General features: G+C 39.7%; 1 protein-coding gene across 1 annotated transcript in view; it reads right to left on the reverse strand.

Annotated features, from left to right (window-relative positions):
* Positions 1–27,440, reverse strand: part of PLD3 (phospholipase D family member 3) — a 166,011-nt gene that overhangs the window by 136,271 nt on the left and 2,300 nt on the right. The window contains exons 2-5 of the mRNA XM_053721761.1: positions 21,850–21,939; positions 2,922–2,990; positions 1,592–1,746; positions 542–725 (exon numbers count right to left, since the gene is read on the reverse strand). Coding sequence (XP_053577736.1) covers positions 542–725; positions 1,592–1,746; positions 2,922–2,990; positions 21,850–21,876 — 435 coding nt within the window. The 5' untranslated portion in view covers positions 21,877–21,939. The remainder of the gene's footprint in view (positions 1–541; positions 726–1,591; positions 1,747–2,921; positions 2,991–21,849; positions 21,940–27,440) is intronic.

Here is a 27,440-nt window from a genome sequence, read left to right on the forward strand (position 1 = left end):
CTTAGGTTTGACAGATTCACCAACTTCTGACAGGGACCTGTAGACAAAGAAAAAACAGAGTAACCAACTCTGGTTTTCTATGGAGGGGTAGCACTGATGTTAGAATTTAAGCAAAGACCACCTCGCCGCCTTCTAACTGCTAAAAGACCAATACTCTTACTAAAGTGATTCGCATGGACACAGCTTGACCCCAATCCTTGCTTGCAGGGAAAAGTACCCATCAAGGGATTAAATATCTTCAGACATCAATCTTTGCACATCCTCCCGTGATGAAGGCAAAGAATGACTGGGGATTATGGGTAATGGGAGTGACACTTAACAGCTCTGCTGGCCAGGAGTTGAATTCCCACTAGTTATTAGGGCCAATGGGAAAGAAAAGTACCCAATTTTTTTCTACCAATAATACCTCTTCTTGTGCAACCAAGCATCATGTTGGATTTTGTTGTTCGGTTATCTTCCTTTACATCGCCCAATATAATTCCTATGTCATAATGTTTTAATTTTCCCCAGCCAATGAATTACTATAGTCCTGTTGACTTACCTGATTGGCTGAGGCTGCATAAGTGTGTGTGTCATTATTAGTCAGAGTCCAGTAGAATGATGCAATATCCACACTGCTTTTAGCTTGATGAATAAGGTCTGACCAGCTCTGGAAGACAGAGGGGTTGATGGTCACATTGTCATCGTAAACTAGACCTTCTGGTATGCTCTCCACAAGTACAAACCTGCAAAGGAATCATCAACAGCTCAGTATCTTCTAGGTCCAAAGTGCACTAATGACAGTGACATGTTTATGTACTCAGTCCCTGCTAGGACTAAAGTGCACTAATGACAGTGACATGTTTATGTGCTCAGTATCTTCTAGGTCCAAAGTGTACTTATGACAGTGACATGTTTATGTACTCAGTCCATGCTAGTGCTGAGTGTACTAATGACAGTGACAGGTTTATGTGCTTAGTCTCTGCTAGGACTAAAGTGCACTAATGACAGTGGCATGTTTATAGGCTCAGTCCCTCCTAGGACTAAAGAGTACTAATTACAGTGACATGTTTATGTGCTCAGTCCCTGCTAGGACTAAAGTGTACTAATGACAGTGACATGTTTATAGGCTCAGTCCCTGCTAGGACTAAAGTGTACTAATGACAGTGACATGTTTATAGGCTCAGTCCCTCCTAGGACTAAAGAGTACTAATTACAGTGACAGGTTTATGTGCTCAGTCTCTGCTAGGACTAAAGTGCACTAATGACAGTGGCATGTTTATAGGCTCAGTCCCTCCTAGGACTAAAGAGTACTAATTACAGTGACATGTTTATGTGCTCAGTCCCTGCTAGGACTAAAGTGTACTAATGACAGTGACATGTTTATAGGCTCAGTCCCTGCTAGGACTAAAGTGTACTAATGACAGTGACATGTTTATAGGCTCAGTCCCTGCTAGGACTAAAGTGTACTAATGACAGTGACATGTTTATAGGCTCAGTCCCTCCTAGGACTAAAGAGTACTAATTACAGTGACATGTTTATAGGCTTTAGTCCATGCTAGGGCCAAAGTGCACTAATGACAGCGATATCTTTATAGAGAACCATACGCACGTGCACTGATCATCACATCTATTGTCCTGGCTTAGAAATGTCACCGTCTCCAGTTGAGAGGTGCTGAAGAAAAATGGGAAGAATAGCAACTGAGAAGCCAAAAGGGAGCATAGGAGCGTGATCAACACAGCAAAGATAAGCGCACATCGGTAGTACTAAAAGAGAAGAAGTGTAGGTTATGTCTAACACAGTACAATACAACACAATGCTCAGCAATTTGTAAGATTGCCCATACTCTTTATTATAGGTCTAGTTTCTTATTTAAATCAACATTAAATAACAGTGTAATTGGGCAAGCAGCTGATAAGAGGTTATTATATTCAAAACTGCTGCAGGAACACTTTATCAAATGGGCTAGTCTCTATCTCTCCCACCTAACTTTAAAATAACCATTATTGCAGTGTTGATTATTATTTTTTTTGCAAAAGCAACTATTTCAGATGGCAAAATAAAGGCAAAGGAGATATTTGTAACAATTTAACACACTTTATCAAGAAAAATGTATTACTGAGAAAGTCTCAGACATGTATAGTACAATGTCCCATTAAACTCAAAACTGTACATCAAGAACATGAAAAAGCACTGATGTTGTTAATATTTTTGTTATGAAAAACGTTCATTTAACCCCTTGAGTGCCAACTACAGCTGTGAGCCGTCGCAGAGTTTCCCACTCAGGTGCTAACGACGGCTCAGAGCCGTCGCTAGCACTCTCCCACCTTGAGGGAGATCTGGAGGCTCCCACCCGCTCCTACCCCGGCAATCGGGCCCTGCATTGCCGGGGCTTCATGTTTTGCATGGTGACGTCACGCGCAATGACGTGTTGATGTCACCGCTCAACTTTATATTAAATAAAAAAAAAAAAAAAAAAAGGACAGTATAGGGAAAGGGGGCATGCTGCTTAGAAGTCTGTATCTCAGGCATCTAAGCAGCTACACACCCCCAAGACCCACCGTTGAAAAAGGTAATCGCCTAACCTTTCCAACCTTATAAGGAGGATATGAAAAAAAAAAATTTAAATTAAAGAACCCTCAATTTTAGCTTAGCACCCAGGTGGGAAAGTGCTTAGCACTCAAAGGGTTAAAACAGTTTAACTTGATTTAAAAATAAACAAGAAAAGCAAATATGTAAATACAAGATATATGGTACAGAATGGCTGATAAAGAAAACTCCAATAGTTCTATTGGGTCATACACCAAAAATACATAACAAAACAATGTATATAATAATTTTCAACACAGCAATATCAAATTTTCACAAATAAATGCAATAAATAATTAAAAATGGGCTTCTTATTGGTTAAATAGAGTGTATGTTTAGTAAAAGATTTTACCTTTCTTGCATTCTCCTGTTGACTCACATGCTCCAAATAAGCCTCTCTCTCTGTTGCCGGGGGCTTTAACTATAAAGAGAAATGTGTCAAAATTGCAGAGTAATCAGATGAGAAAGGTTTTTAATAACTTATTACTAAAATAAAAATATGGATGCGGTGCACACTGGCAAGAGTCTTAATAAAGGATATGGTAAACACTAAATGCATCAGAAAAAGTACCAGATGCACAGAAGTGACTTAATCCTCTGACACCTAAGCAATACAGCCTTCCAAAATTGAAAGACGTGAAACCCAACATAATTTTTTTGCATAATTCCAATAGAGCCTGCCATAAGTTCAAATTTTTACTCCTTTTATCAAATTTACTTTGCTCTCATTGTATTTGTTGAAGAGAATACTTAGGTAGCATGCACGTATCTGGAGCACTTTATATAGAAGCTGTTTTGTAAGAATGCTTTTGAGCACCATATATGCACAATGTATAACTTTGCTTAAATCTTTTTTGCAAAAGTGCTTCTATATAGTGCTCAGTGTTTTATATCCAACACTAGTTTTTTGTTTTATAAATTATGTAGCTGTTCACTTGTTAGATGCAGTTGCAGTTTGCAGACGGTGTTAAAGGGACGCTGAAGCAAAAAAATTAAAAATCTTTTGTGATTTAGATAGAGCATGCAATTTTAAGCAACTTTCTAATTTACTCCCATTAACAATTTTTCTTAATTCTCTTGCTTTTTTTTTTTTTTTTTTTTTTTTTTTTTTTATTTGTAAGTCCTGATACCAATATACCATACAGCATTTGATGAACTTTTTATTCATTCTGTTATATATTTTTTATCACTGAGGAACTAATTGAAGAATTTTTTTTCTGCAATCAATCAATGTTACACTTTTTCTTTTTCACTGAACTTTGTTTGGATTAACACTATTTTGGATTAACACATATTTTTGGACATTTTACATCACTCTATTTTTAATAACATTTTTCACTCCAATTTTTGATCACACACTCAAATATTTTTTCCACTTCCCTTTTTTTTTTCTCACAGGATTATTCACATGATGAACTTTCTCATATAATTTTGAACTCTTATGTGATCTAATAACTATCACACCATATGGTTATCTTTTATTGCTACGCCCTATGTACATTACCATAAGTATCTGACTTAACGATTTTATCGTATTCCTTTATAATATTGTATTTTTTAAATAAAATTTGTTACATGGATCCATGTTTTAATTGAAATACTATCATTCTGTATAATTGTATAATGTAATATTAAATTTCGACCTTTGCCTAGACACTAACTTAGGCGCTCCTTGGCAATTTCTTGTAAAATAATGGTTCATAGGGCTCCATAACATGTGGGATTAATACCCACGCAGATAGTCCATGTTACGAAATAGGTGGGACAATATTCTGGGAGTTCCTATTTATCAGACACTGCAGCATAAAGGACTTTCCAGCAAAAAGATGCTTGCAAAGAAGCAAAAACATCAAAATCTGTAAAATTTTGAAAAAGTATCCAGAGACCGTGTTGCAGCTCTGTTTCAAAGACGCATCATTTATGAAAGCCGCAAAAAGTTGCAACTGATCTAGTAGAATGAGCTGTGATGCACTTAAGAGGCAACTTTCTCACCACCAAGTAAGCCTTGTGAATGACCTGTTTGAGCCAAGAGGCCAAAGTTACCGTAGCTGAATTCCTCAGTAGCTTGAAGATAAAACTTCTATACTCTAACTACATCAAGATTATGTAAAAGTTGTCCCTTGGAATTAACAGGATCTGGACACTTTGGAATAGATTTATCATAGTGCGAGCGGACATGATACAATGTAGCATACGCTGTCGGCATTTATCATTGCACTAGCAGTTCGCGTTGATTTCTGTACGTGGCCTCAGAGCAGACGGACCAGTTATGGAGCATTTCATAACTGCTGTTTCCGGCAAGCCTGAAGGCTTGCGTGGAAAACAGGGACATCAAGCTCCATACAGCGTTTGATAAATTGGCCCCAAAGAAGGCTTTCCAAGATAATTTTAATATCAAATAGAATGCAATTGGTTCAAATGTAGGACACTGCAGAACAGAAAGAACTAGATTCAAATTCTAGGGTGGAGAAATAGGTCTAATTCTGAACATCAGGAAGTTTAGCTAACTTTCTATGAAACAGAACAGATAAAAATCAGAAATTTGACCTTTTAAGGGGCTAGTAGACAAACCCTTGTCAAGGCCATCTTGTAAAAACTGAATAATTCTAGGAATCCTAAAAGTAATAGCAAGAAAAACCTCTAGAAGAGCACCATTCAGAGTATGCCCTCAAAAATGTTGTTAAACATTTTTTGGGTAACAAGTTTTCTGGCTTGAATCAGGGTGTTACTATCTGAACAAGAGAAACTTACTGATGGAAAAAAGAGGTCCTTGAGACAACAGCATGTTCTGTGGGGCCATGCTGAAGCAATCAAGATTACCGAAGCTGACTCCTGTTTGCTCTTCTTTCATGAGTAATTGGTCAAATCAAAACGGTGGAAACAGGCATGCTAGATGAAAATTCTATGGACACAACAAGGCATCTATCATTTGAGCCTTTGGATCTCTTGATCTTGCACAATACATTGGAATTTTGCGATTAAAGCGGGATGTATAGTAGACCCCATTTGATCAAAGATATCCTGATGGATAGACCACTCTCCTGGATGGACCGATTGACAGATGAGATAATCCGCTTCCCAGTTGTTCACTCCTGGTATGTGAAGTGCTGATAGGGAGCAATGATACCTATCTGACCAAGACAGAATCTGAGTCATTTTCTGCCTAGCCAGTGGACTGCGGGTACCCCCTTGATGATTTATATAGGCCTTCGCCATATTATCGTCCGACAAACAGGATATATACTTTTCCTCTTTTAAAAAGGGGACCAGGATTGAACAGCGCAAAGTTTAGCTCGAGTTCCAGAATGTTGATAGGTAACCTCACCTCCAGAGTAGACCAAAATCTTGAAAAACTGGTGTCTGTTATCACAATAGCCCATGTTGGGCAAAGGAAGGACACTCCAATGGACAAAGATGCACCTTGTATCCACCAAGAGAGAGTGTGTGTCTGACAGATAAAGGCAGAGTAATTTGTTGCTCCAATTGCAGATAATCCTTTGACCATTGATTGAGCATAGATAGTTGAAGTTGTCGCAAGTGGAGGCTGGCAAAAAGAATTACATTTGAAGCTGCAACCATAAGATCTACATGTATTGAGCTACTGATAAAAACAAAGCATGCTGCAGGAACAGAAACACCTTCAGAGGTTTGACTCTGTGTGATTTAGTCAGGAACAGATGCATTAGGACGGAATCTATAACAACTCCAAGAAAGAAAGAAACCCCCCCTTGTAGCTGGAGTTAAAAAAAAACTCTTTTGAACATTGATTCTCCAACTGTGGTCTTGGAGAAAAGATAATAGCTTTTGAGTATGAGCAATAGCTAGAGGCAGGGAAGGGAGACTGCACTAAGATATCGTCCAGATAAGGGGCAATTGAGATTCCCTGAGCTCTGATCAGCACCAACAATGTTCCTAGCAATCAATCAAAGAATTTAAGGAGCACCAGAATAGGAGTTAAAAATAAGCATTTTATTAGTAACAGTTACAAACTGGGTATAACACAGACACCAGGGTTAAAAACAATGAAGTATTGAGCAGGTACATAACAGGCTATTGCGTTTCAGTTAATGCCATACTCCTAGCCCTCTATTAAAACCTGTCAGGGTTTTTTCCCTGTTTTGTTTGCCATGTGCTGCTGGCAGCCATTTTACTCACCTCTCTTGCTGACTCTGGTGCATACTGTGTGATGCTGCTCATTTCCTGCATGCCCTTTTATGGCCAGACTGGTGTACATCATCCGTGTGAGACAAGATGCAATCTCAGAATTGTGATGTCATCACTTATTATTTAAAGGGCCTCTGTTCAGTATGCTTTGCCCTTGCGTTGTCTCAGACCGGTTTGTGAGAGCTCCTGTGTATTACCTGGCTGTCTGACGTCCCTCCTGATCCCTGGCTTGTTCCTGACTCTGCTGTTCTCCTTGTTCTTGATTCCGGCTTGTCTGACTACTCGCTTTGGCTCCTGACTCGGCTCGTCTGACTACCAGCTCTGGTTTTGCTTCCTGGCTTGTTATTTGACTTGTGGACTTTTTATTACTTTTTGCTTTTAATAAAGGTGTGATTATTGATGTTGGTTGTACCAGTCCAAAGTTAAGTTGATTTATTAATAAAGGTGTGATTATTTTTGCACTTCTCGTTTCAGTCTGATTCCTGGCATCCTGACAAAACCACTGATATTGCTAACTTTTAAAAGCACTACCTGCTCTCCCATAGGTTAATTAATTTCTAACACCATCTGTGAAATTAACTCTGTGTCACTTAGTTATGCTACCAATCTCCTTCTTTCCCTACTACCGTCCTCCCATAAATCTAAATATGCAATGTTACCTGTAATCACTCATGCTAGATATCATTATAATCCCAATTCCCAGCATCTAAGATCCCACTTAGAACATGTAGTTTAGTCTCTATGATCTTAAAGGGACATAAAATCCAATTTTTTTCTTTCATGATTTAGATAGAACATTAAATTAGAAAGTTGTTTAAAATATTATTTTCTTCATTTTATTGTTATCCTTGATTGAAAAGCAGAAATGTAAGCTCAGGAGAGTGCACGTGTCTGCAGCACTATATAGCAGCAGTTTTGCAACAATGTTATACATTAGCTGGAGCACAAGATGGCAGCACTATTTCCTGACATGTAGGACTTCAGGAATGTGCACGCTACCTACGTATCTCTTGAACAAAGAATAACATGAGAATGAAATACATTTGAAAATATTAGTAAATTGGAAACTTTTTCAAAATTGTATTCTCTATCTGAATCATGAAAGAAAAAATGTTGGGTTTAATGTCCCTTTAACATGCATGAAGAAAGTGATTAAAATTTGTGAATGCATAGGTTATATACATTTTACACATAAATATATGAACAGAAAGGGACATGCAAATAAGCATGAATAGGACCTGTTCACTATAGTAACAATTATATTTATAGTCAAAAATAAAAATTAGGTTTTAACTCTATTCAAATGTCCATTTTTTACTTTAAAGGAAAACTAATAGAAATATAAATGTTACTATTGTGAACAGGTCCTATTCATGCATATATTTATGTGTATAAAATGTATATAATCTATGCATTCAGAAAATGTAATCACTTTCTTCATGCATGTTAAGATCAGAAAGACTAAACTACATGTTCTGATTGGGATCTTAGACACTGGGAATTGGATTATAATGATATTCAGCATGAGTGATTACAGGTAACATTGCACATTTAGATTTATGGGAGGTCCGTAGTAGGGAAAGAAGGATATTAGTAGCATAAATAGAAGTGACATATGGAGAGTTAATTTCACAGATGGTGTTAGAAATTAACCTACGGGAGAGCAGGTAGTGCTTTTCAAAGTTAGCAATATCAGTGGTTTTAATAGAGGGCTAGGAGTATGGCGTAAACCAAAATGCGTCAGCCTGTTATGTACCTGCTCAATACTTCCCTGTTTTTAACCCTAGGGTCTGTGTTATACCCAGTTTGTATCTAAGTGTTGCTAATAAAATGCTGATTTTAACTCCTATTCCGGTGCTCCTTAAAATTTGTTGATTGCTTTTGCTGGCCGCAAGTGAGCATGTTTGATTGGAGTTACCTGCAGGGGATTGGTCCTAGCACTGGTCTGACGATTACGGAAGTGAAACTCAGTAGTGGAGGATACCAGGACTCTCTGGGTTCAATTTATCAATGTCAGGGTGCCAGGAATTAGACTGACACGAGAAGTGCAAAAATAATCACACCATTATTAATAGCAAAAAATAATAAAAAAGTCCACAAGTCAAATAACAAGCCAGGAGTCAAAACCAGAGCTGGTAGTCAGACGAGCCGAGTCAGGAGCCAAAGCGAGTAGTCAGACGAGCCAGAATCCGGAACGAGGAGAACAGCAGAGTCAGGAACAAGCCAGGGATCAGTAACCAGGAGGGACGTCAGACAGCCAGGTAATACACAGGAACTCTCACAAACAGGTCTGAGACAACGCAAGGGCAAAGCATACTGAACAGAGGCCCTTTAAATAATAAGTGATGACATCACAATTCTGAGACTGCAACCTGTCTCACATGGATGATGTACACCAGTCTGGCCATAAAAGGGCATGCAGGGAATGAGAAGCATCACACACTATGCACCAGTCAGCAAGAGAGGTGAGTAAAATGGCTGCCAGCAGCACATTCCAAACAAAGCAGGGAAAAAACAAAATTTATGCTTACCTGATAAATTTCTCTCTTTTGCGATGTACCGAGTCCACGGATTCATCCTTACTTGTGGGATATTATCCTTCCTAACAGGAAGTGGCAAATAGAGCATCACAGCAGAGCTGTCTATATAGCTCCCCCTTAACTCCACCCCCCAGTCATTCGACCAAAGGCCAAGGAAGAAAAAGGAGAAACTATAAAGGTGCAGAGGTGACTGAAGTTTTCAATAAAAAAAAAAAAATACTATCTGTCTTGAATAGACAGGGCGGGCCGTGGACTCGGTACATCGGAAAAGAAAGAAATTTATCAGGTAAGCATAAATTTTGTTTTCTTTTGCAAGATGTACCGAGTCCACGGATTCATCCTTACTTGTGGGATACCAATACCAAAGCTTTAGGACACGGCTGAAGGGAGGGACAAGACAGATACCTAAACAGAAGGCACCACTGCTTGCAAAACCTTTCTCCCAAAAATAGCCTCCGAAGAAGCAAAAGTATCAAATTTATAAAATTTGGAAAAGGTATGAAGCGAAGACCAAGTCGCAGCCTTACAAATCTGTTCAACAGAAGCATCATTTTTAAAAGCCCATGTGGAAGCCACCGCTCTAGTAGAGTGAGCAGTAATTCTCTCAGGAGCCTGCTGTCCAGCAGTCTCATAAGCCAAACGGATGATGCTTTTCAGCCAAAAGGAAAGAGAGGTAGCCGTAGCCTTTTGACCCCTACGTTTTCCAGAATAGACAACAAAGAAGATGATTGACGAAAATCTTTGGTTGCCTGCAAATAGAACTTCAAAGCACGAACCCCGTCCAAGTTGTGCAATAAACATTCCTTCTTAGAAGAAGGATTAGGACACAGAGAAGGAACAACAATCTCCTGATTGATATTCCTGTTAGTAACAACCTTAGGGAGGAACCCAGGTTTGGTATGCAAAACCACCTTATCAGCATGGAAAGCAAGATAAGGCGAGTCACATTGTAATGCAGATAATTCATAAACCCTTTGAGCTGAAGAGATAGCAACTAGAAACAGAACTTTCCAAGATAGAATTTTAATATCTATGGAATGCATGGGTTCAAACGGAACCCCCTGAAGAAGATTAAGAACTAAATTCAAACGCCATGGCGGAGCAACAGGTTTAAACACAGGCTTGATTCTAACTAAAGCCTGACAAAAAGCCCGAACGTCTGGGACATCTGTCAGACGCTTGTGCAATAGAATAGACAATGCAGATATCTGTCCTTTTAAGGAAATAGCTGACAATCCTTTCTCCAATCCTTCTTGAAGAAAGGACAAAATCCTAGGAATCCTGATCTTACTCCATGAGTAGCCTTTGGATTCGCACCAAAAAAGATATTTACGCCATATCTTATGATAGACTTTCCTGGTGACAGGCTTTCGAGCCTGAATCAAGGTATCTATGACCGACTCAGAGAAACCCCGCTTTGATAAAATCAAGCGTTCAATCTCCAAGCAGTCAGTTGCAGAGAAATTAGATTTGGATGCTTGAACGGACCTTGAATCAGAAGGTCCTGTCGCATTGGCAGAGTCCATGGTGGCAGAGATGACATGTCCACCAGGTCTGCATACCAAGTCCTGCGTGGCCACGCAGGTGCTATCAAAATCACTGAAGCTCTCTCCTGTTTGATTCTGGCAATCAGACGCGGAAGGAGAGGGAAAGGTGGAAACACATAAGCCAGGTTGAACGACCAGGGTACTGCTAGAGCATCTATCAGTACTGCCTCAGGATCCCTGGACCTGGATCCGTAACAAGGAAGTTTGGCATTCCGACGAGACGCCATCAGATCCAATTCTGGTGTGCCCCATAGCTGAACCAGTTGAGCAAACACCTCCGGATGGAGCTCCCACTCCCCCGGATGAAAAGTCTGACGAATTAGAAAATCTGCCTCCCAGTTCTCTACCCCTGGGATATAGATCGCTGATAGATGGCAAGAGTGAGTCTCTGCCCATCGGATTATCCTGGAAACTTCTATTAATCGCCAAGGAACTCCTTGTTCCCCCCTGATGATTGATATAAGCCACAGTCGTGATGTTGTCCGACTGAAATCTGATGAATCCGGCCGAAGCCAGCTGAGGCAACGCCTGAAGAGCATTGAATATCACTCTTAATTCCAGAATATTTATCGGTAGGAGGGCCTCCTCCTGAGTCCACAAACCCTGTGCTTTCAGGGAATTCCAGACTGCACCCCAGCCCAGTAGGCTGGCGTCCGTCGTCACTATAACCCACGCTGGCCTGCGGAAACACATTCCCCGGGACAGGTGATCCTGTGACAACCACCAAAGAAGAGAGTCTCTGGTCTCTTGATCCAAATTTATCTGAGGAGATAAATCTGCATAATCCCATTCCACTGTTTGAGCATGCATAGTTGCAGTGGTCTGAGATGCAAGCGAGCAAAACGGAACTATGTCCATTGCCGCTACCATAAGTCCGATTACCTCCATACACTGAGCCACTGACGGCCGAGGAATGGAATGAAGAGCTCGGCAGGTAGTTAAAATCTTTGATTTCCTGATCTCCGTCAGAAAAATTTTCATGTCCACCGAATCTATCAGAGTTCCCAGGAATGGAACTCTTGTGAGAGGAATAAGAGAACTCTTTTTCTTGTTCACCTTCCACCCATGAGATCTTAGAAAGGCCAACACTAAGTCCGTGTGAGACTTGGCTAGTTGGAAAGTCGACGCTTGAATTAAGATGTCGTCTAGATAAGGCGCCACTGCTACGCCAGAAGGGACCCTAGCACCTTTGTGAAGATTCTTGGCGCCGTGGCCAACCCGAAGGGAAGAGCCACAAACTGGTAATGCCTGTCCAGAAAGGCAAACCTGAGGAACTCGTGATGATCTTTGTGGGTAGGAATGTGTAGATACGCATCCTTTAGATCCACGGTAGTCATATATTGACCCTCCTGGATCATTGGTAAAATAGTCCGAATGGTCTCCATCTTGAAGGATGGAACTCTTAGGAATTGGTTTAGGATCTTGAGATCTAGAATTGGTCTGAAGGTTCCCTCTTTTTTGGGAACCACAAACAGATTGGAGTAGAAACCTTGCCCCTGTTCTGCTTTCGGAACTGGGCAGATCACTCCCATGGTAAAAAGGTCTTCTACACAGCATAAGAACGCCTCTCTTTTTGTCTGGTTTACAGACAATTGAGAAAGATGGAATCTCCCCCTTGGAGGAGAATCTTTGAAATCTAGAAGATACCCCTGGGTTATAATTTCTACGGCCCAGGAGTCCTGAACGTGTCTTGCCCAGGCCTGAGCAAAGAGAGAGAGTCTGCCCCCTACTAGATCCGGTCCCGGATCGGGGGCTACCCCTTCATTCTGTCTTAGTGGCAGCAGCAGGCTATTTGGCCTGTTTACCCTTGTTCCAAGCCCGGTTAGGTCTCCAGGACAGCTTGGATTGAGCAAAGTTCCCCTCTTGCTTTGCAGCAGGGGAAGAGGAAGCGGGACCACCCTTGAAGTTTCGAAAGGAACGAAAATTATTTTGTTTGGTCCTTGACTTATTTGACTTATCTTGAGGGAGGGCATGACCCTTCCCCCCAGTGATGTCTTAAATGATCTCTCTCAGTGCAAAAGCTGGTCAAAAGCTTAGATTTTGAAGACACATCAGCCGACCAGGACTTAAGCCATAACGTTCTACGCGCTAAAATGGCAAAACCTGAATTCTTTGCCGCTAACTTAGTGAGATGAAAAGCGGCGTCTGTAATAAAAGAATTAGCTAGCTTAAGAGCCCTAATTCTGTCCAGAATATCATCTAGTGGGGTCTCCACCTGAAGAGCCTCAAACCAAAAGGCAGCTGCAGTGGTTACAGGAACAATGCACGCTATAGGCTGAAGAAGAAAACCCTGATGAACAAAAATTTTCTTTAGGAGACCTAATTTTTTTTATCCATAGGGTCTATGAAAGCACAACTGTCTTCAATAGGTATAGTTGTACGCTTAGCCAGAGTAGAAATAGCTCCCTCCACCTTAGGGACCGTCTGCCATGGAGTCCCGCATGGTGTCAGATATGGGAAACATCTTCTTAAAAACAGGAGGGGGAGCGAACGGAATACCTGGTCTATCCCACTCCTTAGTAACAATGTCCAAAATCCTCTTAGGGACCGGAAGAACATCAGTGTAAACAGGAACCTCTAAATATTTGTCCATTTGACACAATTTCTCTGGAACTACAATAGGGTCACAATCATCCAGAGTCGCTAAAACCTCCCTGAGCAATAAACGGAGGTGTTCTAGCTTAAATTGAAATGCCGTCATATCTGAATCTGTCTGAGGGAACATTTTTCCTGAATCAGAAATCTCTCCCTCAGAGAGTAAATCTCTCATCCCTACCTCTGAACATTGGGAGGGAATATCGGATACGGCTACTAAAGCGTCAGAAGGCTCAGCATTCATTCTTAACCCAGAGCTACTGCTCTTCCCTTGCAACCCAGGCAGTTTAGATAAAACCTCTATGAGGGTAGTATTCATAACTGAGGCCATATCTTGCAAGGTAAAAGAATTAGACGCACTAAAGGTACTTGGCGTCACTTGTGCGGGCGTTAATGGTTGTAACACTTGGGGAGAACTAGATGGCAAAACCTGATTTCCTTCTGTCTGAGAATTATCCAGTGCCAAACTCTTATAAGTCAAAATATGCTGTTTGCAATTTATAGACATATCAGTACAAGTGGGACACATTCTAAGAGGGGGTTCCACAATGGCTTCTAAACAAATTGAACAATGAGTTTCCTCAGTGTCAGACATGTTGAACAGGCTAGTAATGAGACAAGCAAGCTTGGAAAACACCTTATTTAATGAAAAAACAACAATTTTCAAAAACGGTACTGTGCCTTTAAGAGAAAAAAAAAAAGACATACACAAACTGCAAAACTGCTTAAAATTACTTCAAATTTTCCGAAATTTTTGCAGTAGACACGCTAAGCTATGGTAAGATTGCACCACAAGCAATTTAACATTTAACCCCCAAATAAGAATACCGGATTTACAAAGTGCCAAAAACCGGTAAAAACCCGTCAGCACCTTGCCACAGCTCTGCTGTGGCGCCTACCTGCCCTTAGGGATTGATAATGTTGGGATAAAGCTTCAATTAGGCCCAAGAAGTTCTCCAGGACCCTCTTGTTGAAGTTTGCTGCTTGTCTATGGAAAACAACTGCGCAACTGAGGCGTGAAATTAGGCCCCGCCCACCGCACTCGATGTTACTAAGGCCTTTAGAAAAATCTACCAAACGTTTTTTCATCCATGTGGGTTATCAAAACCCCAAAAAAGCCAAGTATACCCTCATACAGTTGTCCCTTCAGATAATAAAAACGTTACTCCCAGAACACACAAACGTTTGTTATAAATCATTCGAACTGAGTGCCCATAAGTTAAGCCCTTTATGCAAGCTAGTAAAGCCCCTTCTAAGACTAGGATTACTGCTTACCCTTCCCCTTATGGAGATACTGTCAGCCTTTCTGAGTTATCACAGTCTCTGCAGAAAAAATGACTGAATATACCTCATTGCTGTATAGCAAGAAACCGTTCCTCACACTGAAGTTTTCCTGTACTCCTCAGCTTCTGTGGGAACAGCAGTGGACCTTAGTTACAAATGCTAAGATCATCCTCCAGGCAGAAATCTTCATCTATCTCCTGCCTGAGAGTAAATAGTACAACACCGGTACCATTTAAAAATAAACTCTTGCTTGAAGATAAAATAAAAACTAACAGTTTATCACCTCTTTCACTTTACCCTTCCTGCTTAGAGCCGGCAAAGAGAATGACTAGGGGGTGGAGTTAAGAGGGGAGCTATAAAGACAGATCTGCTGTGGTGCTCTCTTTGCCACTTCCTGTTAGGAAGGATAATATCCCACAAGTAAGGATGAATACGTGGACTCGGTACATCTTGCAAAAGAAAACCCTGACAATCAAGCTCTGTATGGATATTGATGCCCTGTGTTTCCGGCGAGCCGAAAGACCGCTGCTCTCAACCTGATTGGGGTTGATTGGCCGCGAATCTGCAGGGCCGGCATTACACCAGCAGTTCACGAGAACTGCTGGTGCAATGATAAATACCGACAGCGTATGCTGTCGGCATGTATCGATGTGTGGTGGACATGATACGCTACATCGTATCATGTCCGTCCGCACAATAATAAATAGACCCCAATGAGCGCAAGAGGCTTTACCCCCCCAGATGGAGAATAGGAGGTTAAGACTACCACTCAAGGGCTGTGGTGACTGGCAGCATAGGAACCTCAAACGCTATTGAATCTCTATGGACTGCTCACAGTGAGTGATCTATATACTGTGTTTTGTGGCTGGTTTTGGCTTATCTGGATTAACATGGTAACGTCTGGAGACTGTACATGGGTGATACGGACGTAACTATATGTGTATTGGACTAGATGTGGGGATACTGTTCAGGTTTAAGCTTCCCTCAGAGTACTACACACAGAAATTGTTATATTCAAAAGAAAAAAAGAGAAGGCAATTCAAGTGAAGATTTATTATACAATAAAGCATGCAACGTACAATGTTGCATTTACTAGATTAAAATGTAGCATGAGCATGTAGAAAGTACAAGGATTGGCGATTTCCCTTAAGACCATGATTGGGCGTAGTTGGCAACAGCCCTCTTTACTGACAGCTGTCACTGTAAGGATTCTGGATCCCCTACTGGAACAGCCATTGTGGATCAGGTCAGGAGTCAGCTCGTACTCTAATCAGCTGTTAATACTTTACTTCCTTCAGCGCGTATCCCCCGGTCTGTGGCCGGGCTTTTTCAAGAAGATTTGAAGACTGAACACAGAAATTTTACACTGGTGTAACGGACCTTATTCTACCTCACTTCTTATTAATGTTCCTAGCACCTTTGTGAAGATGCGAGGAGCTGTAGCCAGACCAAACGGAAGGGTGATAAATTAGTAATGTTTGTCTAGGGATGCAAACCTTAGGGATTGATGGTGAACTTTGTGGATAGGCATGTGCAGGTATGCATCCTTTAGGTCTATAGTAGACATGAATTGACCCTGTTGGATTAAGAGTAACATTGTACAAATGGTTTCAATCTTGAAAGTGGGAACCCTGACAAACTTGTTGTTCATTGTCTCAAAGAAGGAAGGGCCTTTCAGACTCATTTTACATTTGAACAGACTGGAGCGAAACCCTTGACCATGTTGAGACACAGGTACTGGGATAATCACTCCCATATCCTGAAGACATTGCATAAAGGCAGTTGCCTTTGCAGAATTGTTGGGGCCTGGAGCAAAAGCCTATCCTGTACCCCTGGGATACAGGGGTCTGCCTCCTACAAGAACAGAATCTGGTCTGGGGGCCTCACCTTCATGCAAATTTTGTATAGGTGTTGTACTTCTTGTTCTTAGCCCATAAAGAACCAGGCTTCTGGCTTTTGAGAAGAGGAGGACTTTTGATCTCCAGGGAAACAAAAGGAACAGAACCTATTTGGTCTGTTCATTCCCGTGGATTTCTTGTCCTGAGGGAGAAAAAGCTACTTTACCCCTAGTAACAGTCTTAATAATTGAGTTAGAACCTAATAGAATCTTCCCTTGGAAGAAAAGCGATATCAGCTTAGTCTTTGAAACCATTTCTGCTGACCATGTTTTTAACCATTAGGCCATTCTTGCAATAACTGCCATAGACATGTTTGTGACATAATTCTTAATGATGTCAATTACTGCGTCACATATAAAAGGCATGAGCTATTTTATGGGCTTTAATGCAATTCTAGAGATCCTCAGCCGAGGATATGTTAGAAATCATTCTAGATAGAGAATCACACCAAAGGGCCCCAGCCGTGGCCACACAGATGAGAGATACTGCTGGTGTATGCAGAAGACCTTTCTGAAGTAAATGCTTTTTCAGGAAAGACTACATATTTTGCAGTCTGTTGTATCCCTGAAAGAGGTGTGCGTTTGACAAGAGTGGAAATAGCTCCATCAACCTTGGGTATGGTTTCCCATAATTCCACAATCTACTCTGGAACCAGTTACATTCTCTTAAACCTGGAAGGAGCAGCAAATTGAATACCAGTTTTTTTTTTTCTTTGGCTTTATAGTCAGAAACAAAATCTGGAACCTGAAATAACTCTAAAATCTTGGGAGGAGCTCTGAAAACATTTTATTTATTTACATGCTTGTTTTCAGCAGGTTTCTTCTGAAGAAAATGCGAAACTATAAGTGGGATGGCTGAAGGTAGCCTAGAAAACCCACCAAAAGTATGCTGAAATAGCACTCTGTGCCCTGACTATTGAGGGCAAAGAATTCCTCTTTTGGAGAGAATAATTAAAATATAGCTTTTATTAGATATAATAAAATTCACGTTAGACACACAAATTATAAAAAAATCCAGAGATACCTCTGTAGAAAACTTGATATCAGTACAGAGAGGAAATACTCAAATCAGGCCTCTTAATAATGCCGTTAATTCCTCTACTGTAACCTGGTATTTAAATAAATGCACCACTAATCTGGGTTATAAAAATTAATTTTTGTCTTATCCCCAATTGTGTACTAGTTAAGGTCCTTGCAGAACCTGCAGGCAGTGCTCTGAGTCAATCAAATATTTAGTGTATAACTCAGCAACAAGAATCTTCTGCTAAGTTGCATTACTGCTGGATTACGTGAGATATTAACTGCTTATGAATGCAGTTTAGTTATTCATCTAAAACCTAAAATCACGGTGAGTGTGTGTAATGATTCAACATGTGAACTGATCTCTGAAAGTATGGATCGTCTCTATCACTCTCACAGTGAGATAATATTCTCATATAATAGTTTAGAGTATTGTAACTATTGAAATGCTGAATTTCATTGAAATAAAGGGTTTATGCTAGTAGCTCAAAAATTATTAGTATGTTTGTATAGCTAGAACACATATCAATCTTATTCAAATAATATGTTTGTGTTGATCAGGGTACTTGATGCCTCAATCTCGCAACCGTAACTGTTGTTAAGTAACCCGTAGTAATGCAACTTAGCAGAAGATTCTTGTTGCTGAGTTATACACTAAATATTTGATTGACTCAGAGCACTGCCTGCAGGTTCTGCAAGGACCTTAACTAGTACACAATTGGGGATAAGACAAAAATAAATTTTTATAACCCAGATTAGTGGTACATTTATTTAAATACCAGGTTACAGTAGAGGAATTAACGGCATTATTAAGAGGCCTGATTTGAGTATTTCCTCTCTGTACTGATATCAAGTCTTCTACAGAGGTATCTCTGGATTTTTTTATAATTTGTGTGTCTAACGTGAATTTTATTATATCTAATAAAAGCTATATTTTAATTATTCTCTCCAAAAGAGGAATTCTTTGCCCTCAATAGTCAGGGCACAGAGTGCTATTTCAGCATACTTTTGGTGGGTTTTCTAGGCTACCTTCAGCCATCCCACTTATAGTTTTGCATTTAGTTTTATGCTTAAGCACCATTTCCCTCGATATATAACCAATTATTATATATACACAAGTGATAATTCATCTAGTATATCACGGGAAAAGCCCGAATAGTGCCACTGTTCACTCCCTTTGTGTGTACAACTTCTTCTGAAGAAAAACCTGCTGAAAACAAGCCTGTAAATCAGTACCTCCAGCAACAAGGTGCGAATGTATTCTACTTTAAAGGGGCATTCCAGCCAAAATTGATGCATTTCAGTTTTGAATAGAAGCATTTTTGTAATATACACGTATTAGCAAAAACGCTTCTAGCAAAAGTTATAGCTGTTTCAACAGTGTATTTAAGTATGCACCGTGCACCAGCATTTTGAATACAGCACTTGCTAAGAGAGCCTAAGGCGCTTGTACCATCTGGAAAAGACTTTGTTAGTTGCTGACATGATACAAGCCCCACTAATGCTCTGAGCAACTGCACTATTTAAAATAACGGTGCACTAAGAATATCTTCACATGCACGTGCAGAGAAAAATGCGAACAGTAAAACAGTGATAACTTTTTCTAGAAGCATTTTTGCCAGTACATGTATATTGTAAATATGTTTCTATTCAGAGATGTAATTCAACTATGTGTATTTATATTTTTACTGGAATGTCCCTTTAAATCTGAAAGCATTGTCAAATTCAGGATGAAGAACAGGGTCCTGTTCACCAGAAGGCACTTCCCTTATCTGAACTGGATGATTTGGAGTCCTCAGATTCAGAGCTCTGAAGCAGGACAGGAATTTGCAGGTGAGGGGAAGGAGATTTCATATTTATTTACATCAAGAGAGCGAGAAAAATCCACAGATTTGCGTTTACTCTTACTTGGTTTGAGGATAGCCACCAAATATTCTACCATAGCACTGTGTAACTTTAAACTCAGTAAAGTCAGTAGAGTCTCCCTGATAAATATATCTAGGAAGAGGACATAATTCCTTAGAGGAAGTAGAGGGATGTGGCCGATTTTGATGCATAAATTGAGGTGCACAACTATTGCAAACTTGATTAACCCCATGCACACTAGAACAGATTTGCACTATAATAAATGTAATGTCCCATGCCCCAAGTGACCCCCCCAGGAAGCTCCTGTGTGAAAAATAAAAAGTTTTAGTACAAAATACATAAAAATATGCCACAAAACCCTGTTAACATGCTGCATCAGCTAATAGGATGCTTAGGGAGGGAACAGCTTATCACACAGAGCAATCAGCGGTTTTCTTAAAGGGCCATACACCTATTTTTCAAGAATGTTAAAAAGAAGGTTCCAGGGCTGCCAAATGTTCCAAAAGGGGTGTTAGAGGTCTAAGAGTGCCCCCCCCCCGAGTGTTGCCTAAACTACAGCAGTATCCAGTAGAGATCCCATCCAGTGCTTGTACATTTACAACAGAGAAAAGCTAATGAAATAACGTTATTCCCACAGTGTGAGGCTGAGGGACAAGTCCCTGCTGTGCCTGAGGGTAGTTATGGCTGAAATCCCATAGGGAGCTACTGCGCACATAACTGGGTATTCCTATGTCCCTCTATCACTCAGCTTGCTGGAAACCTCTTCTATCTTCATGTGAATATGTCCCTGGGATAAAGGTCTCATGTTGGTCTGAGCTCTCAAACAAGATGAAAACATGGGAAAGATACTATATATATATATATATATATATATATATATATATTTATTATAAAAAGGTCCTTGGTATCCAAAAAGTAGGCAGCACTCTGTCAAACGGATGGTCAATCCCTGGTGGTAGATAATCTGGAGAAAAGAGAACACAGAGGCGCCAATATGGCCTAGTAACGTCTGTACATAGAATAATCAATGTGGAAATAAGATGGATACTCACAAAAGTGAAGCACCCAATGGTTCTAATGGAGCAGACAGGAACTAGAGCAGTGGTCCAGCTCACTTTGTGTTGGCAAATCTAGCACCCGGTCAGAAGGTGGATAAGCGATACCTTCATTAGCACTGTGTAAACAGCCCTTGAGAGGCTGAGAAACGCGTTGCTTTGTTTTTAATAAAATTTGTTTTTATGATACACTTGCTGCTGCTTGGAACTTTTTATCCTATGGTTGAGCTTGGACCCTGATGCCGTACAAGTACAGTCTACTGGGCGGCTGAGAGGTCCCAGATTGCTACTACTGCACCTGGAGGTGCGCTACACATTGTAAGTGTAACCATTAAGTATCAATTTTGTATGTTCATTCTGTGCTAGGCTATGGTAGCTTTGTTCTCTCACTCACAGGAATGAAGGTATGGCTTATCCACCTTCTCACCAGGTGCTAGAATTGCCGGCAAAAAGTGAGCTGGACCACTGCTATAGTTCCAGTCTGCTCCATTAGCACCATTGGGTGTTTCACCTTTGTGAGTACCCATCTTATTTCCACATTGATTATTCTATGTACAGATGTTACTAGGCCATATTGGCGCCTCTGTGTTCTCTTTTCTCTTGAGCTCTCAAACAAGTAGCTTTAACACTTCTATTTTCAATCTTCTCCGGGAGACCAAGAACAAAACTTAGGAGAGAAGGGAGGGAATTTATGCTCTTGTGTAGGTTCTCGGACTCCTATTATATCCCACATGTTATGAAACCCTATGGACCATCACCATTTTACAAAGAAACATTTATTCTGTATACAGTTATTTTACAATAGTATTTGGTATTGTAACAATGTAAATTTTAACCATTAGTATGAGCAGTAGGGGTTAAAGGATAGCATTTAAGAGGCATGAAAAGAAAGTCCTCTTTACCTTCTCTCTTTCTGTAAAAACAAAGACCAATACGTAGAGACAGCAATTAAAAGTTAACACTTTATTACAGTACTTATCCCTCCCACACCCCACTGGGAGGATGATTACAGCTGGTGCCTCCGATTAAAATAGTTTTTCTATAGACAATACAGCAATGTTCATATTTTCAGTATGAGTGAGGGTTTTAGCAAGCAGCTCCAGCTATTTGAAATGTCAAAATAAAGGTAAAGGAGCAATTTATATAAAAAAAAAAAAAACAATTTGATTACAAACCAGTAGGTATAATGGATCATTGGAAACCATGTTAAATAGCATAAACAGAACAGTTCTCACAGTCCCTTTATGTGAAAGTGTATTTGTATAAAAATACACTATTATTACAAATGTATGATCAATAATAAGAAATTCACCTGTTTGTAAATAACTTTCGGCTTCATTGGATCCGTAAATTCAACAAGTTCAACAAAATCTCCTTGGTTTTAGGGTAAATGATTAAGTACCTTAAAATAATAATAAAAAAAATAGTCAAATCAGAAATGCAAATTGTTGTCAGTTACTCAATTCATTCCAGTAGTTGATCATATGAGGAGAAACTGCTTATGTTATCAAATACACACTCAGATGACCAGCAAATTGTTTGGTGTCATCATTTCTAAAAGATGTGTCATTTTCACAAGTACATGTGTAAGAAGAAAAAAAAAAAAAAAAAAGTATATCTAGACAAACTTACGTAACCACTCTGTGATTAGCCAATACAAATAAATTCAAGTAGATTGCGAAATGGGCGAAATTTATTTGTTATAGAAAAACCAAGATAAAAAAAAAAAAAAAGAAATCTTTATATACTTGTGATGTATCAGTATAATAATATCCACAAAGTATCACAAATATGTTTCACCACTAAACTAGAAAAAAAATACTAAATATTGGGACATTAAAGGAATATGACAGTCACATTATACTTTCATGTTACAGGTAAGAGTATGTCATTTTAACACACTTAAATTAATTTATTTAATGTACTTTGTTGTGGAAAAGACTATACAGTATATGTATGCCCAATAGCAGCAGTGCACTACTCAAAGCTAGCTGGTGATTGCTGGCTTGTCATTGGCTCACCATATGTGTTCAGCTAGCACCCATTGCTGCTCTGCAGCTGACTTTAAAAAAGGGACAGTCTAGTCAAAATTAAACTTTCACGATTCAGATAGAGCATGCAATTTTAAAAACAACTTTCCAATTTACTTTTATCATCAAATTTGTTTTGTTTTCTTGGTATTCTTTGTTGTGAAAGACAAACCTGGGTAGGCTCAAACTGATTTCTAAGACGTTGAAGGCCTCCACTTGTCTCAGTGCATTTTGACTGTTTTTCACAGTTATGCACTGTAAGTTCCTGTGTGCTATATAGATAAAATTGAGCTCACTCACGTAGAGTTATTTTTGAGTCAGCAGTGATTGGCTAAAATGCAAGTCTGTCAAAAGAACTGAGATAAGGGGGAAGTCTGCATAGGCTTAGGTACAAGGTAATCACAGAGGTAAAAAGTGTATTAATATAACTGTGTTGCTTATGCAAAACTGGGGAATGGGTAATAAAGGGATTATCTCTTTTTAAATAATAACAATTTTCAAGTAGACTGTCCCTTTAACTATCTGTTTAACCCATTTGTGTAGATTAAACACAAAAATCACTTTATTCCTGCAATATTGCTTGCATATTAGAGCATTTTATGTATTTTAAAAAGGAACATAAAAAAGTGTTATGAGCGAGAGGTCCATCACACGAAAAGGCTGCCGCCTGCCTCCTTTACCTACTCCTAAGCTTGTTCCTGAGTAGGGTTGGCAGCTGTCCCCCACAAAAATACTGAATAATCTTTCTGTGACTGGGCACAAAGGTAGGTGGGATCACACAATCCCCCCCCCCCCCAAAAAAAAAAAAAAAAAAAAAAAAAAAAAAAAAAAAAGAGCTCTACCCCCACCATGTATATTTTTCACAACGGAACAGTCATTTTACCACTTGGCTGCCAGTAACATACAAATTAATAATTTTACTTCTTTGGCTGCCAGTAACTCATGTAAACAAAAGCGATTTGACCAACTTAACTGCCTCTCGCTTCTTTCTGCTCCATATTTGTAATGTGTTTAGGCATAGGAAGTCTTTTACATTTTGCCAACACACAGGGACTAAAAAAAATTTTTTTTTTTTAAAAACTGGACATTTAAGGACAGTCTAGTTCTTTGTTGAAAGCTAAACCTAGGTAGACTCATTTGCTAATGAGCAGTTTTTCACAGCTAGACTGCACTAGTTCATGTGTGTCATATAGATAACAGTGTGGTCCTGTCCATGGAGATACCTAGGAGTCAGCACTGATTGGCTAAAATGCAAGTCTGTCAAAAGACCTAAGATAAGGAGCAGTCTGCAGAGGCTTAGATACAAGATAATCACAGAGGTAAAAAGTACATTAATATAACTGTGTTGGTTATGCGTAATTGGGGAATGGGTAATAAAGGGATTTATCTTTTTAAACAATTAAAGATCTGGAGTAGACTGTCCCTTTAAGTGTCTAGTATTTTTTGGAATATTTTGCAGGACAGCCTGCTAAAATAGTGAACTGCCCAGTTAAAGTGAATGTAAATTTTGATGCTTAAGTGCCCGGTTTTTAAAACTTTGATTAAAAACAGGGGCACTTTAATTCATCAAAATTTACATTTCACTCCTGTTGTGACAAAAAAACTTACCTTTTAAACTTCACAGCAGCTGCTGCTTCCTCCGGTCTCACAAGCCATTTCTGATGTCAGAAATGATTGATAGGTCATCCTCCAATCACAGATTCCCCCCCCCGGGGGATTCAGTGTCTGATTCACTGCTGTGATTGGAGGAAGCCAGATACCTCATTTTAGACCCAGGAAGAGGCTTTGAAACAGGTGGAGGAAGCTGGAGCTGCTGTGAAGATTAAAAAGTAAGTTTATTTTCACAACAGGAGTGAAATGAAAATATTGATGAATTAAAGTGCCCCTGTTTTTAATCAAAGTTTTAAAAACCGGGCACTTTAGCATCAAAATTTACATTCACTTTAAATACTGACACCTGGAAACCCTGTTCATGAGTTTTACTGCCTGCTTGTTACTCGCAAGTGGTTTAAATTCTCGGCCCTACAAACACAGTGAAAGGAGAGCAGCTGTAGTATTTGCAGCAGCGTTATCAGTAGCCCATGCAGTTGGCTACAGTGCCCAATGCTTAAATAAAACTGTACAGAGCTCGGGGCAGCAGGCAGAGACACCCTCAGACAATTTTTAAAGGTTTGTTTTTGTATATTACCAGAGTATTTCAAACACAATATATAGAAAGCAAGGGCACACAGTATATACATTTTGTGATTGGATGATGGCTTTCACATGATACAAGGGGCTAGAAGAAAAAAAAAAATCTACTACTCTTTTGAAATTGAAAGTACTATTGCATTGTCTTTTTATTGTGCATTTGTCAATTACACAATTCTACTGTATTTATTTAATGATAGTTTAATAAAATAGCTAACATGTCATAGATGCTGGTGAAGATGGAGAAGATTTTTTTTTATTTAAAGGGACAGTCAACGCAAAAATTGTTATTGTTTAACCTCTTCACTACTGGGACTCTCAGAGCGGAGAATTTTTAGCATTTTTGTTATCGCTCCATTTAAACAGAAATAGAGCCTTTTTTTTTTTTTTTTAATTTACCTGTCAAAACTATATATATTAATTTTAAGAAGACAACCCAAGGTAGTGATCTAGGCCCATTTTGGTATATTTCATGCCACCATTTCACAGCAAAATGCAATCCAATTAAAAAAAAAACTGTTTTTTTTTTACTGAAATTATCTACATACTGCTTGTGCAATTATGGCGCAAATGGTTGTAAATGTTTCTCTGGGATCCCCTTTGTTCAGAAATGGCAGACATACATGGTTTTGCCATTGCTTTTTATTAATTAGAAGGCCGCTAATTGCAGCTGCGCACCACACTTCTATTATCCACGACAGTGAAGGGGTTAATTAGGTAGCTTAAAAGGTTCATTTTAGCTTTAGTGTAGAGATTGCCCTCCCACCTGACACTTCCCAACCAGCTCTCTTCCCTCCCCCGTCACCCCCATCTTACGTACTAGCAGACAGTCTGCAATATGAAAATTAAGGATTTTTTTTTTATTATTTGTTTGAGAGATATAGATATATTTTTTATTTATTTTTTTGCAGTGTAGTATCCCCGCTTACCCCCAACCAGCTGTCTAAACCTTCCCCCTCTAACCATAAGCCACCATCTTACGTACTGGCAGCTGTCTGCCAGTACCTGTAAAACCGTTTGGGGGGTTTTTATTACAATTTTTTTATTTCATTTTCTGTAGCGTAGTGCTCCCCCCACCTTCCACAATACTTAGTTAATGGCCCCCCACGTCCCCTTTTCTGTAGAGTAGATGCCCCATCCCTTCATTTTTATGTAGCGTAGGGCCCCCCCACACCCTCCCCTCCACTGCTGAGCCGCCCTCCCGCTTCTGACCCACACCTCCCGCCGGCACCAGCAGAAGATTGTTACAGACGGTGACACACACAGTGTCACTGTCTGTAACCATGAGGCATCTTGCCCTCATATGAAGGAGGAGCACCGATCACGCTCTGGCTTCATATGCGGCAGATGCCTGGAGCTTCAGGAACTCCAGCTCTCGGCTGTAACTTAACAGCTGAGAGTGCTGGAGCCTCCTGAAGTATGATGGGTAAAGTACTGCAAGACGTATATACACACTCGTCTCTTTGGGTGAAGGAGTTAGAAAGATAGATAATGCCTTTACTATCCATTCCAGCTTTGCACAACCAACATGGTTATATTAACCTACTTTAGAACCTTTAAACCTCTAAATTTCTGTCTGTTTCTATGTCCTTAAAGACAGCCCCATGATCACATGCTTTTGTATTTGCTTTTCTAAACAGGGGACGCTAGTTCATGTGAGTCATATAGATAACATTGTGCTGATGCTCGTGGATTCTAACAACACAGCACTAATTGGCTTAAATTGCAAGGCAATAGATAATAAATTTAACCCTTTGATGACAGGGTAAATTTGTCTACATCGGAACAACGTTCCGATGTAAACATATTGAAATCCTGTGATCGTGCACGCAATCGCAAGATTTTAATGATGGGATCGGGTCAGAGAGGCAACCCTGTGACGCTAGGCACGCCCTCCAGACCGCAATCACATCATCTGAAGCGCTGTTGACTTTAGGACAGCCAACGGTTATGACGTTCTATTTCGTCATAACGGCACTAAAGCCCAGTGTAATTATGACGGAATAGAACTGCATAACGGCATTAAAAGCTTAAAGTCATGTGATCAGGGGGCCGTCAGAAGAGGCTTAGATACAAGGTAATCACAGAGGTAAAAAGTGTATTAATATAAAGTTTTCTGTGCAAAACTGGGGAATGGGTAATAAAGGGATTATCTATCTTTTTAAACAAACAAATTTGAGTTGACTGTCCCTTTAAACCTTTTTTTATTGACTGATAGGGACAACTAATATGCCTATGAATTGTTGTTCCTTCAACAAAGGATACCAAAAGAATGAAGCAAATTAGATAATAGATGTAAATTGGAAAGATGTTTAAAATGGTTTGTGCCATCAGCATCACTAAAGAGTTTTGGGCTTGATGTCCCTTTAAGCACTACACAATATGGTGGCACATTAAAAAGGGACAATGAACCCATTTTTTTTTATTTTGTGATTCAGATAGAGCATGCAATTTTAAGCAACTTTCTAATTTATCCCTATTATAAATTTTTCTTCGTTCTCTCGCTATCTTTATTTGATAAAGAAGGCATCTAAGCTTTTTTTTGGTTCTGCACTCTGGAAAGCACTTTTTTATTGGTGGATGAATTTATCCACCAATCAGCAAGAACAACCTAGGTTGTTCACCAAAAATGGGCCAGCATCTAAACTTACGTTCTTGCATTTCAAATAAAGATACCAAGAGA

This window comes from Bombina bombina, chromosome 7 (genome assembly GCF_027579735.1).
Source record: "Bombina bombina isolate aBomBom1 chromosome 7, aBomBom1.pri, whole genome shotgun sequence".
NCBI lineage: Eukaryota > Metazoa > Chordata > Amphibia > Anura > Bombinatoridae > Bombina > Bombina bombina.